This window comes from Patagioenas fasciata, chromosome 6 (assembly GCF_037038585.1).
Source record: "Patagioenas fasciata isolate bPatFas1 chromosome 6, bPatFas1.hap1, whole genome shotgun sequence".
Classification (NCBI taxonomy): Eukaryota; Metazoa; Chordata; class Aves; order Columbiformes; family Columbidae; genus Patagioenas; species Patagioenas fasciata.
Window position 1 is genome coordinate 18,930,720 of NC_092525.1, and position 14,598 is coordinate 18,945,317.

General features: G+C 39.8%; 1 protein-coding gene across 7 annotated transcripts in view; it reads right to left on the reverse strand.

The window, feature by feature from the left end:
• The window catches only part of PATJ (PATJ crumbs cell polarity complex component), a 145,646-nt gene that overhangs the window by 98,996 nt on the left and 32,052 nt on the right, over positions 1–14,598 (reverse strand). For all 7 annotated transcript variants that reach the window (XM_065842696.2, XM_071810103.1, XM_065842693.2 and 4 more), the window contains 2 exons: positions 11,595–11,759; positions 9,771–9,896 (listed from right to left, as the gene is read on the reverse strand). In XM_065842696.2, the coding sequence (XP_065698768.2) occupies positions 9,771–9,896; positions 11,595–11,759 (291 nt within the window). The remainder of the gene's footprint in view (positions 1–9,770; positions 9,897–11,594; positions 11,760–14,598) is intronic.

Genomic DNA, 14,598 nt, shown 5'->3' on the forward strand with positions numbered 1-14,598 from the left:
AACTTTTAACTTTGGCTTACTGAAGGATACCTTTACACAAATTAATCATTTATGAGCCATGAGGAAAGGAATCAGACTGCAAAGTAAGGCTATCAGGAGACAAAACCTCTCAACTCACAAGTACTAACATAAGTTCTTTTAAAAAAAGAATTAAATGTAAAAAAAAAAAAAAAGCCACTTGTATGAACGCTGAAGATCGGCCACTGCTGTGCAGCAGCACCCCAGGACACTGGCCTCCAGGTAACCTGGTGAGGAACTCGTACATGGTAGCTCTTGTATTCTCCTTTGTGCTTGAGCCAGCCAAAGAGTGTATGAACTTGTTTAAAATAGTCACAATTTATTCATACTTAGCAGACCATATATTTAACTACGTTGAACCATAGGTTTTCCCTTCCCCTCTACTGCTCCTCATCAAAATCCACAAATGTTTCCTGGAGTCCAGGTGTCAAATTTTTCTTCTTATTTTCAGAGGCTCATTTGTTCTGGATTCATTTAGCAGTGCAAGAGTCAAGCAGGGGCCACTGCAGTTGCTGCCTCTGGGATCCCTGGATTCAGAGCAGTATGAAGCCTCTTAAAAACCTGAGCTCTCCTAAAATGTTAAGAGTCCCAGGAGCACCAAGTTAACAGAGTCCTGCGTGCAATGCTGCTGGACGGCACAGTTCTATTGTGGCTTCAAGTGAGGGCTTCAAGCTTGCCGTGTGCATGAAGATTTACCCTCATTAAGCTATCACAACAGGTCCTTTGGACGCAAATCTAGGAACATAACCAATGCAGCTTACCTCTGTTCATCACTGGAAAATTAATACGATGATAAGTAACTGCTTCTTCCACTGTCCTTAGCAACATGTGAGGTTTCTGCAGCAGCCAAAAGAGGGCACTCCAGGCCAGCCAAGCACCGCCAGACACTTCCATGCCCTGACCAGTCCATCTGTCTGTCTGTCCAGCCCCAGCAGAGCCTTCGCTGTGCGCCGAGGATGAGGAGCAGCCTCTCCTGTGCAGCAGGACTGTAGCTCTAGCTCAATCGGGTGCAAGCAGTTACCACGTTTTCTGGGATTTTGTTTGTGTTTTCCTTTTTTCAAAGGCTCATATGAAAATGTAAGACAAAGCTGCGGGTGACTGACATTTACTGTGCAAAGTCACTCTCACTTAGTTACAGGCTATATTAGTTTTGGCATCACTAAAGATCTAAATTCAGCTAGCCTGACTTCCTAGAATATTTCAGCTTTCTTCAAGCAACAAACTGCCTGCTGCCACAAAAACACTCCTCTGAAAACACACATCAAAAATAGCATGGCAAAGGATCCCAAAAGAAACAGTTTGGAACTTTTTTTCCTGTACCAATTTTGATTTATCTGAACAATTTTACAAGTGCCAATTTGTATACTGCAGGTTTCTGTGAGAGAGCCAAAACAAACACATGTTAGAGCTCAGAGGTCAGAGCAACCCAGCTTCATTACATTTTGCATGGGACCACTTCCAGGTCTAACATACATATCCATATTTAAAACTCTTCAGTTTGCAAGTGAATAAGATACCAGACTGAAAGACTCTTAAACACAACACTGCAGCATACTGTACGAGGAACATACACACTTCAACAGTTAAACGGACCAAAAGTATTTTACGTTCACCTCACTACTACGTAGAACAAAGGCAGAACTGCACGTGAAGTCATTTACCTGGATGCTCAATGTTGTGAAGTTACTCAAAATACCCATCTGTGCCCCATTCCCTGTGCAGAGCCACCCTCCACACACACCAGCAACGCCAACTGGATGCAAGAGCCAAGAGCGATAAACAACCTGCAGCCTTTGCAAAAGGCACCAAGTATTTTGCAACAGAAGAAGAGAGGAAGAAACACATGTGAGTGAGGTCCAATTCCGTCTTTAGCATGGCCTCAATTTAGGATTGAGACTCAAGGTCCAAACCTTCTGTACATTCACTCCGGCATACTTGCAGGAATTGGCCATAGGAACTACCAAAGGTGCTCTAAAGCCTGAAAAAAACATCCAAGAAAGTGCTCGACTAGTTTCTGTTAGATCCACTGCATGGGCAATCAGACTGAAATTCAAAGCGTTTAAGACTTGTTTCTGCCTCTTCTGCTTGTATGAGGTTGCAGTCAGCAGGGCTGGTTAGGATGAAGACTACACAGTGCCCAGGCTCTGGCTGTACCAAAGAAATAAACTACAGCCTGATGTGCTGAAGTAATACAAACTTAAATACAGAACAGTATTCAAGGAGGAATGTTCAACTTTTCTGTGAAGTAAGCCAAAGCACTGGAAATAAAACCTAAGTATTTATTGATCTGCAGTGAGGGAATAAAGCGATGAATTGCAGAAGCTCTAGGGTGCAACCAGCATTAATCAAAACCTCCGTTATGGGAAATGTCAGCAAAGAAACAGGAATTCACAGAGAAAGAAAAGAAAAACATAAATAAACAAACCATACGGATTCATACCCAAAGGATGAGAGAGAAGAGCCAAGTAAGTAGGTGGCACAAAGGGTTTCCCACACCAGGCTTTCATCATGTGCGATCTGAAGCCCTACAGGTCTTCTGCAGCAAGGAGGAATGACTGGAACCTGCACAGGGCTGGCAGAGCAGGCGAGCGCCACGTGAATGTTCATCATCAGCAGAGCTGGGACAAAAGTGCCTCCAGGGAAGCATCAAAAGAACAAGATCTTCCCCACTATTGCTCCTCTCGAATGAGCAGATCAAAGATAGGCGCCAGCTATGGTAGTTTTGAAAGTGTCACTGCAGTGGACTCGGGTGCTTGTAGTTATCTTTTAATTTATCAAGCTTTTCAATCAACCTAAAGGTTTCATCTGACTTTCATATTTGCTCTCAACAGAGCTGAAGTCACAGGGATTACATTCATTAGACTCTCTTTAATATCTTATACTTTCAGACCTTCCAGCTCCAGAAAAAACACACTCAATGCTGACTACAGGGAAAAGCCACAGAGATAAGGAAAAAAACCCCTGAACTCATAAGGAAATGGAGGAAAGCCACTGTGTAGATGAGATAAAGACGGAGTAGAGACATGTGGGAATAAAGAAAAAAACACCAACAAGCCAAGGGAAAAGTTATAAATGGTATCACACCTACATAACCTGCACTCAGTGCTCTTAATGCACATTCTGAGTTTGATCAGCTTTCAGGTTCAAACAATCCCTGAAGTAAAAATCCACGAAGCCCACAGGCTGTGCAAGTGCAGTAGGTGTTTTCAAACAAACCAGGGCTCTCTGCACAGAGAGCCTGCACCATCAAACACATTAATTGTGGAAAATTTGCTAGAGAAAAAACTGCAAAAGAAAGGTGGGGAGACTGGACAGGCCATTTGTTTTGCAATAAGGATCTGTGAACAGTGACTTGGCCCAAGGAAGACTTGGAACAATGTGGATGGTAAAAACAGAGGGCCAGACAAAAACTCTGAAATGCAGTGAGAACAGAAAAAAACCCTCCAACTATAGCAACACTATTTGGATTAGGGGAGCAGCATCTTCCAGAAGGGCGAGGTATTAAGAAAACAGAATACCTCATAACTTCCTCAAGTTTTCAGAATTCTTCATGCTTATCCATCAGCAAACAATATACACCTCGAATCTCATCAGTTCAGAACAGATTCAGAGCTGTCTCAGTTGAGCTTTTACACGCCCATTGCTCCATCATCTCCATATGCTTGCTGAAAGACCAGCACAGCTTTTATAATAGATAAACAGCATTCAGCTGCAGAGTTTCCTCTAGTCTCATCCACATTACCTTGCCCTTGTTGAGATTTGCCAAGTGTTGAAGAGAAAATCTAGCTGCAGTTTTGTCCCTTTAAATTCTCACCTTCTCTTGCAGGCAGAAGATAACTGTGGAATAATAATGAATTTCTTTGTTTTGGTGGTGGTTTTTTTGTTTTGTTTTTATTAAAAACCATTGCTCTTAGCAGGAAATGAAAAAGAACAACCAGATCGGTAGAATTTGGGGGAACAGAGAAAAAACTTCTATGGGTTAACAATAATAATACTGCTTAGTCTTTATTTCAAGGAGATGAGACAAACCAAAGAAAAACAGATGTTCTCAGTAACGCTCCAGTTTCTCTGCAAACTCAGGTATCATCCAGAGGCTGTCGCACCTCACACAGGACAGGAGGGCACCCCCAGGTTATGTCGCTGTACACAAGATTCCTTCCTGACTTCTCACTTGAAGAGTCAGATCATGACCCCCCTGGCTCCATGTCAGGACATGCCCAAGCCCCTAACGTGACTCCCTGCAGCACAGTTCTCCAGCTCCTCCAGCTCAGCAGCTACTCCTTCCTGTCTGTATCTCACGCTGAGATACACAGGCTCTTTGATTTCTTATTAAAGCGGTTTCTGGTCTCCTAATGCTTTTAGTACTGCTGCAGTGAGGTTTTGGAAACCACTCATCACGAACGCCCTAGAAACTTGACCAGGAATGTGCTCAATTGCATTCACCAAGCTCTTCTGTCCTCAAAAGTAGTATTAAGCTGAACTCCAAGAGAATTTTTCAAAAAGCTACATTGAATTCAATTCATGACACACTATTAAGAATTATTTTACGAATGAAACAGCTTAATATGATTTAAAGGATGCAGAACTTTCCCATAGGGGGAGAGGAGCAAATCCTCCGTGAGATGAGTACCAACACAGTTGGTACTGAGGCTTACAGAACTTTGATGTTAATGAATGTGGATGGGTTGTAGAGATGGGAGAAAAGCTGCCTTTATCAGTTTTCCCAGTACCAAGCTGATAGCCATTGTAAAACCGCTTTTTAATACAACTGTGCAGCTTTTGCCAATAAGCCACAGGTTTCCATCACATGGTCAGGTGAAAATGTGCTTAACAAGGACGTGAATATGCTTCTTTGTTCATAACAAACTTATCACAAGACAGACAAAGCTCAAATTATCTCAAGAGGGCAAATGTTCAGCTAGCAACATGTCAAAGCATTCCAGCCCACATATTGCTGTTGAACAGTCCAAAAAAAGAAAAAATATATAATCTAGTTGAATACCATCTTCTACAAATAAGAAGTCAGTTTGCTTTTTTGTAACTCTACATCTGGAGCCTGTTTGTTTGGGGTATAAAGAGGAAAGATATTTGGAGACACTTAAATTGCTTCACTTCCTGCCATGAATGACTATGCAGTGATTTTGTTAAAGAAGAAAACAATTGCTTCACATGCTCCCTGGGAGAAGGACAAAACATAATCTGCTGAATGTGCACCATAAAAAAAAGACTTCAGTCCAACAGTAAGAAAAAACTGCTAATGATAACGAGGATAAGCCCAGGAATACGGCAGCTGTGGAGTCCCTATCACCAGGCTACAGTAAGAACCACTTCAGCACTGATTTCAGGCTGTTTCAGGTCTGGGTAACATGAAGCTAACCCAGGGCTGATGTGCCTGTTCCAGCTTCCACGGACAGGCAGATATTTACAGGGACCACCTGGAGCAGGTGAGGCTGGGAGCTCTTCCAGCAGGTCTGCCAGGCAGGCGGCACTCGGAAATCACCTTTGAAATAAGACAGAGAAGCAGCATCTCCCAGGCACGCCGAAGAGTTACGTGAAACGTCAGCCCTCTCTATTCCAGCCCTCTGACTTCAAAGTAGAGTGAATTAAGCTCCACATAAAGTCTATTCAGCTTTTTCTTTAATTTGATAAAAGCTCATCAGACCATTCGAGTTCCCTTCTGGTCAATACTGCCTCAAGAAATCTGCAATTCAGCTACCTGTGGTTTTTGCAATATATCTGTAAAACATCGCTGACAGAATCTGCTGGCCTGCACGTGCCAGGTCTTTGGTAAACACTGTTTCAGGGCCATTCAAAGTACTTTTTTTTCTAATGTAGTCTCTTCTTTTTCTATAGAAGTCTCCATCTTGTGTGGTTTTTCTTGGTTTCATGCCCTGGAATCGCCATCATTTTTTATACAGCATTTCTTCTCTATTTCACCCTGATGCCTTTTTCAGTTTTCATTTCATTCCAAGAAAAAGGATTGGTCCCAATAACAACGACTTAGCTTTTGACTTTCTGGCTAGGAGGTTGAGCTTCAGGCTAGACAAAGTTACCGTTAAGCTAGACACTTTCACCTCTATTGACAAAGAACAATAAATAGGTTTACCATAGGCCCTTGCATCACAGCTGATCCCAGAGCACTCTACAAACAGTGCACTGGGTCCCCCATTCACCATCAAAACATACTTGCCGCTAACTGTGCCAGCAACACTACATAAAAGTTAGTTAAGAGGTGAAAAAGAGAGCAACCCCTCCAAGTGAAATTACAAGGAAATTAAGGGAGGTACAGTGTATTACTTCACGGAGAAGTTGGCCCGAAGTCTGAACAGCACACCTTTTTAATGGCCAAGAGGGGGGCAGGGTCCCTGTTTGAGATGGAATCACCAGCACCGCAACACTGCCCCTCGGGGCTCCGCTCGGCACGATGTGTTATCAGCCGAAAACGCCCGTCACATGCAGAGCCCATTGGCACCGCCGCTGCTGCTGCTCCTTCCGCAGGCTTCTCATCAGAGCGTTATCAAGAAAAAGCAGTGCCCGGCCTAAGAGCTTTGACAAGATCCCAACACAGAAGTGACAATAGGAAAATACGCAGAAGACTTCACTCTAAGACCTCTTCGGTGTTTCTTATTTAAATAAGCCATCACACCAGGTGACAAATCCAGTGAAACTGATCATTTTGAGAATACAAAGGATCAGCCTCCCCATCCACCTCCTCTCGTGCCAAGTATTGACCTTGCTAGCAAAGCAGCATCCTCAAAGATTCTAGATATAATTACTAATTAGGACATTCAGCAAAGGGGAAAAAAGATTTTATTTTTTTATACATAGGGATCACATGAAGCTGAACAGTATCCTATATAAATACAGTCTTGTGACAATAAAAGGTTCAAGTCTGTGTTGCTCTAATGGTATCCCAAAGTTTTCAAAGCATGTGTATAATTCTTCCAGAAGTACCTGACTAGGAAAATAAGAAAGCTCTGTTTCAAGCATTTAAATCCCTAAAGACAGACAAAAGAAAACACAGGACAAAGTAGAAATACTATTGATTAGGCATAATTGGTATAATTAATTTGTAATTAGTTCATTAAAATATATAGGCATTGGAATTATGCTTGTACATTTCTGGGAATATCCTGCAAGTCACTTGGGATATGCTTATCATTTATTTGATAGATGAAACATTATTAGAAAGACAGCCCATTAAAAATTAATATACTAGAGTAATAATTTCTCGATCTCAGCATTTGGTTTTCTACATACTCAGATTCCTATGCTAGCTCATGAAGAGTTTTTCTTTCTGCTGTTTTTCAGAGTGTGACTTGGGAAGCACAGCGTTTTAGCCAACTGAGGTCCAAGGCCCTTTACACCATGTAGTCAGGTTTGAGAAAACAAAGAGACAAATATCATAAATTATATAGGATGAGGGTATTCAGCATCACACCTAATTCTATAATCTAAATTAGGATGAAAAGGTAAAAAGCCTCTCGCGTCCCTCTTTCCTCCTGTAATATTATTTCACTGTTCCTGCTGATCTTTCTGAAGTCCTGCTGGTATTTTTGAAGTGACATTTGAACCAACAGCTACAGAAATAATGTGATCTTAAAAACCTGGGATACAGTCACATCACCTCCAGGTTGGGAGCATCACACCAAAGTTTCCTTGAACATCTGTGAGGGTCAGAGAGAGTGAGGCAGCACTTAGGAGGGTGATTCTGAGCACCACAAATAGACCTTCTGCTCAGAATCTCCTCGTAAAAAGCATTTTCCTCTCCATCCTGCCTCCATCGACACTAATAGGTTGGTCCCTCACTAATCAACCTCATGTAGATACAAGAAGCTTGGCCATGTGAATATCCATCTTCATTAAAAAAAATCATATGATTACTGAAAATAGGCAAAATCAACAGCAGGTATATAGTGCATGCAGCGCTCTTTACCATTATAAGGCTTGAGACTTATTTTGCAAAGCGAAAAGTATGTGTCTGGAAAAAAATAGCTTTCATTTTTATAAAAGGGTAACACTGCAAAAAGAAATACAGCAAACAGAGTCAGGTCTCCAGGTCCTTTCAGCCACAGTTAAACACTTCACCGTACTTTTGTGCATCTCAGCAAATCTGCTTTAGGAATTCTGAACAGTCCCTCAGGAACCACATACTTTTTTTCCTCCCATCTCCAGTCTAGCATGGACAATTATTTATTTTCTTTGCCCTGCTCTCAAGAATGTGATGGATGTATTTACATAAACACACACAGAGTCACAGATATCTCTCTATAAAAATTAATCTGCAGATGATGAAAAGTGTAAGAGATCTAAGAGGCAAATCCCAAACAAAAGAACATACTTTATACATAAATATCTCAAAATTATAAAGATCTGAGATTAAGTGGTTTACCACTCATTTAGAATTGATTAGAATGTATTTAAATTTAGCTGAAAGTACCACAACATTGCTCATGTATTTGCATCTGTGAATAAGTAAATAAAAAGCCTGTTATTAAAGCCTTCATTAATTCTGATTATATGAGAACTTAAAAGCAAATCTGTGTATTACTGCTCTGTAAAGACTCCCAGCAACTCTACAGTAAAGCTGGCACTGCCACCCAACATGTGTCAGCGAAAATGACTAACAGGATCTATTTTCAGTAATCTTAAATCACACTGCTTAAAATATAGAATTAATGGTTTTGCATAATACTTCAAATATTTTTTTATTCTAATTCATTCCCAATTCATGCCTTATTGTATCAAAAAGTGAATTTTATATCACTTGACATTTATGCACAACAGTTGAACACATTTTATTAAACTAAAATGTTTAGGCAGCATTCATATGTGATGTGTATATTATTATGGAGAGTGATCCAGCTAATTTACTTTATAAATATGATGGCTAGAGGTTTAAAAATACATCACATTGACTAGAAAAATGAATAACATTTCACTCTGACCACAGACTTTGAGAGTTTCTATATATTTCATTGAAGGCAATATTTTTGAAAGAAGGATTCATGAATTTGAGTAGAATTTTCCCCCAATTAAAGACTTGTCAGTTGATTCCTAAGGAATTTAACAAGTGTATAACCTACCTCAAAATGGTTCTTCTTGGAGAAACCAAATTTTAAGCTACGAATGACTTTTGAAAGTCAGCTGCCCCTCTCACACCCCCCTTGCCCCCTGGAAATTCCATCCATATCTCTGGCATCCTGGTTTAATAGTTTAAACAGAGAAGTGTAACTGAAAGATTATTAATTAGGTTCTTTAATCTCTATTCTTATGCTAATAAATGAAATGTATTCAATGTATTACAAATGGGTCTATACTCTATTTGTAAATGAAAGGTGATTTGGGGCAACAAGGGGAGAAAAAGTAAAAAGACTCACTAAGTTTGGTACATAGGAAATGATGTTGCAATACCTAAGAAAGTTCGCTGGCTACTCTCACAGTTGAAAAGTCATTCCAAGTTAAAACAAAATAAAACAAAACCGAATTTGCCCCCAACATTTAACCATTAAACTCAGAGTTATAAGGTAGAGTTTGATTAAAGATTTTTGCACTTTATCACATCTGATAATCAGACCAGTTTAGAACAAGCTCTACACTACACTTCATAGATTTGGCCTCAAAATAAATTACTTTTCTCTACACAATTCCAAGTCGATTACCCATGATCAACATCACAAAACATTTTAAGGCACCACACAAGACAAAGGATCAGAGGGATTTTCAGTATTTAGTTATACAGAAGAGTATACCTGATAGTCCAAAATGCTGAATCCTAAACCATTTTTGTCTTTCTCCAGCTGAATAACCTTCACATCCGGAGACCATAATGCTAATTCCCCTTCTTCCTCAGGATTAATGTCTTCCTCAGGTTTCACCTGAAAAATAAAAGTTCTAGTTCAAATATTATTCTTCCGGTTCTTTACAAACACTGTTCCCTAAATATTTTGATCATTAATGGCTCACACGTGCCCTAAAACATGGCCTTTTATGTAATTACAATTTCATTGAACATTATGCACCCAGTTTTCTCCAACTTGCTGCCTCAGATACTCTCCTGGGACTCTGCCTACATGTTTTGAGCATTGGTACCCTACCTGGCATAAAAATACTCATGTATTAGTCAAATTAGTTGTTATATAATATTACTAACCTGTCACATGTTGATGAACTTCATCTGTCCCATTAGATGCATAAAGGAAAAATAAATATCTTAGCATAAAAGATTTAACCACAAGCAGCCAAGAGAAAGACCAGGCGATAGGCACATCTGATCCTTGTGACATTAAATATGCAAACAAAAAATTCTTACAACTACACAAACAGTATCTAATATGAAAAAAAAAAAGCTGTTTCTTTCACAATTTTTGTGCTAAGGTGTAAACGACAGAGGTATAGTTGCCCAATTTTGTTGCGTTAGGACAGCTTCATAAACACATCTTCCAAAAAGGCATCTGTTGTTGTCCAACTTAAAATGCGTGTTTTAACATTACTGGTATTTTATCAATACAATCTTTACCAAGCATCAATGTGTGATGTCCCAAGAAACCCATTGAAAACCTTATACCATTACCTTTGCACTGACTTAACCTTATTTCTTTGGACAAATATGCCTATTTCGCAGAGCACTGCCAGGAGGCAAAAGGAAGTTTTTCTTCCACACACTCTTCCTTGATACTTTTGACAAAAAGAAGCAGAATAATTGTGAGATTGCTCTAAGGAGAAGGCAGCCCCTCTTCTCTCAGTATCACCTTATGGCAAAGATGTGCAACTGAAGGATGCACATGGAAAATGTTCAGTAAAACACAACCACAAAAAAACCCACAGTGCAACAAGTTCTGTTGCAACAGAAAGGGCCTTTTCCAAAAAGGTGTAATACTGTACACCTTATTCTTCCATGAAACATCCATAGTTCAACTCTCCCCCTTAGAGGTAATTAGATCAGAAAATATCAGAAAAGACGAGAAGTCAAGGTGTAAATACTTTTTATAAATAGGAACAACCATTACAAGTGTCAAGCTTTAGTCTGAGACTTTAAAGCTTCTGCAATGGAAAGAAACATTAAGTTTCTTTTTTTTTTCCAGTTCTATAAAAACCTGCTCAGAACGTGAAAGCAATCAGCTAATGGGGGCAAGGATGTGATTTAGGGTAATTCAGAGCTTTCACTCACCTATTAAGTGTAAGAATGATGAATGGGATGTACATAGTCAGCATGCTCGGTGATTTACCTACCTTGTATTTATAGTACAATGAAGTTTCTCATGGCCAACCTGTATAAACTGTAGCAAAAGTGCCAGTGTTGCAAACATGAAGTATCTTTCACTGAAACGCTAGCTGTCCCTTACGAGCCCAAAGTGAACGGAAAAGGCAGCTTTATATGACAATTTAATACAAAACTGCCTCATATAGCTACACATTTTAGGAAATGTTATTTAAGACTGAAAAGCGGTCTGAATGGAACAGCCAAAGGGAAACAGAAACACTGTCTTTAGAAAGCTAAATCACTTTCTCAGAAATATATGCAGCTTTTTCAAAAAGTCACTGTCGAATATAGTTGAATGACATGAGGAGTTTACCTTTTGTTCTGGAGGGGCAACTCCCAGGGTGGGCTCGTCCACAAGAGACTCGCTGCCATCGTCAAAAAGCCGCCGGCAGCAAACCAACGTAAACGGGGGTGGCACTTCCTTCAGAAAAGTGATCGCCTCACGGCGTGATTTGCCATACAGCTGAACACCGTTGACCTACACAGAAAGGGAAATGCACATCCACACTAAGATAATTAAAAGGATATCAACCAGATTCTTCTATTAATTTTTTTTTTTTTTTGCATACGTCTTTCCCCAGCTGAATGTGAAAGTCTAATTTTACTGAGGGATTCTGGCAAAGCTGCATAGTTTTATTAGCATATGCTTCTGAAGTATACATGCTTTACTGTAAGATTTAAACTTCATCTGTAAGATCTTGTGACTACTGCTACCTCATGTCTCTGCTCTCTTTAGCCTCCTCTAACTGGCTTTCTGCTCATGACTTTTCCTGGCCTAAATCTTTCCCAGGATTATTATCTCATTCTCACCTGCAGTTTTGTTGTGGATTTTTTTTAGCATTCGGCTTACGTGTTTGAAGTTAAGAGAATACTAATTTCCAAAAATATTTTAAGAGTAGATTGAGTTCTAATCAAAACCTTGAAGACAGAACTAGTGCAGCTTTGTCTGTTTAAAAAGCAAAAAAAAAGGCTGAAACTGAAATAGATCCTACTGAAAACATGCAAGAATGTTTATATAGTAAGAAAGCAAGCGATTACAGTAAGCAATTAATTGGAAAACCCTGACAAGGGTCAAAGCTTATCAGCCCATGAGCTTTAGATCCTGAGTGACAACAGAAGACTATAATGCCATTGTTAACGGATTTTTTAAACCACTGACTTAAAAGAAAAAAAAGGTAGATGGATACATAATAATGCCACTTTAAAATGGGATTCTGCAGTTGTGCTTCATGAGGAAACTAAAACTACAGTGATTCATCCTCATCAGTCTGCAATATCTTGAGGGTACACAGCACTATCTGTAGATACAAGGACAGCAGAATGCCAGTAGGTGTCCCAGAAGTGACCATCATCCACGGTGATGAGCAGCACAGCCCCAAAAGAACAGGGGTATCACCCAATTCACGCTATGGACTGAATCCCAACAGTATGTGTATTTCAGGGCTTTTTCTGGGGTTTCTTTCAGGCTCTCTGAAGTCCATTCTCATGATCAGCCCAAAGTCAGTTTAGGACCCCAGAACACATCATCTGAGTCCACTCCACAACATGAACCACAGCACAAGTGGAGACAATTGGAGAATCTCTTCAATACTTCACACCCAAACTGCAATGCTAATGCAGATGAACCCCATCTGATCCCAGAAAATATAGCACATAAATATACAACATACACACCTCTGTACCTGTGGACTTGAGGCAAAGCCTCACCACGTACTTCCCAGATTTCCATGTTCTTTAGAGGGACTCAATCTTGTGCAAACCTCCCCACAATCTCACTGTAGCCACCATTTTCTTCCTGCTCACCTCTTCCTCCCCCCGCCCCTTTCCCTCGTGCTTTTTACAGTATAAATATAGCTCATACTGCTGGGAAACACAGAGTTCTCCCTCACACTATAACCCAGCCAAGGAGGAAAATTGAGAGTGGCATAACTGACCTCCAACGCCATAAGGCAAACGGCTACGGGGTTTTTTCGGCAAGAATTACAGCAACCGCTGAGCTATCAGGCTCCTCCATTAGTTAATTATTTAAGCAGAAGTATCTACACAAGGATTTTTTAAATGCGTTGAGAGCGGCAGCGTGGTGGGGAGTTCCCAGCAAACCTCAGCGTACTGCGATTGATGGGGCAGACCCAGGGGGTCCCATTTCTGCTTTTGCAGCCGCCAAAAATCAACGCACAAGGTGCCCTACGGCCCATTCATTCACCACACCGCCCCAGTTACTTGTGCCATCAAATGGGAGCGAGGGAAATTTTATAACAAACCTAGAAGGACACAAGGAAGCAATTTACTCTTAAAAAAGAACACAATGAAATTAACTAAAATTAGGGGAAAGTAAAAGAAAATATCACAGTTTCTATCATAATTCAAACACATCATTAAAAATAATCAACGTTCAACCTCACTATATATTAAAGAAAAATTCCTTGCTGATCACTTTTTAATCCCAACAGTATCAGGTCCAGGTAGAGCTGCTTGTTTAGGGAATGGGGTTGTCACTTTTTCCATTGCAAACCCCTACTTAAAGGGATTTATAACTTGGCTGCAAAAACATACTCTGGGTTCAACCTGGCATATATAGCTTTAGCCCTCGAGCGCATTTTTATTTTGTTGGGTTTTTTTTTCCAGCTACAGAGCAGAAATAAATTTATGCACACTAGGTCTGGACATATCTGTGAACTTAATTTTAAGTACACAGTAATAAGTAAAACTTAAGTATATGCAATTAAAGTTACTCTACAGCACTGTATCATTGCTTTTTGTATACAACTTTTTGTTTAGTGGCCAAGGAATTTAAACAACAATTCCAGCATTTCATTATTCCTTCCTTTAGGAATCAAAATTTCTTCCATTAAGCAATAACTGAAGAAAGTGTTTTAGGTCTTAGTGATACCAGTATGAATTTTTGATGTTAAAGGGTGAACAATGAATAAAAGAAAGAGAGCTGTACACCTAACAAACTAATCTTTCAGAAAGCCTAATTCTGTTCCCAATGATGTCAATTAAATGTTCCACTAAAAAAAAAATTCAAATCGTCCACTAAAATTCATCCACTAAAAAGAAAATCAAATTTGAAATATTCCACAAAGAACAGCTATTCAATAGGAAATTAATGTCCTTTCACTTGTAGGCTGAGATACTGATAGATATACATACATCCACACACACTAAATGGGTATAATTTTAATTTTCTCAAATAAATCTTTTTCCTGAGCAAATAGGTTGGGTCTGAATCTGATAACTTCAAAGCTGCCCCAATACCTCTTTATACATATTTAAACAGGCTGATGTACCACTTCATATGCACAAAGGACTTTCAA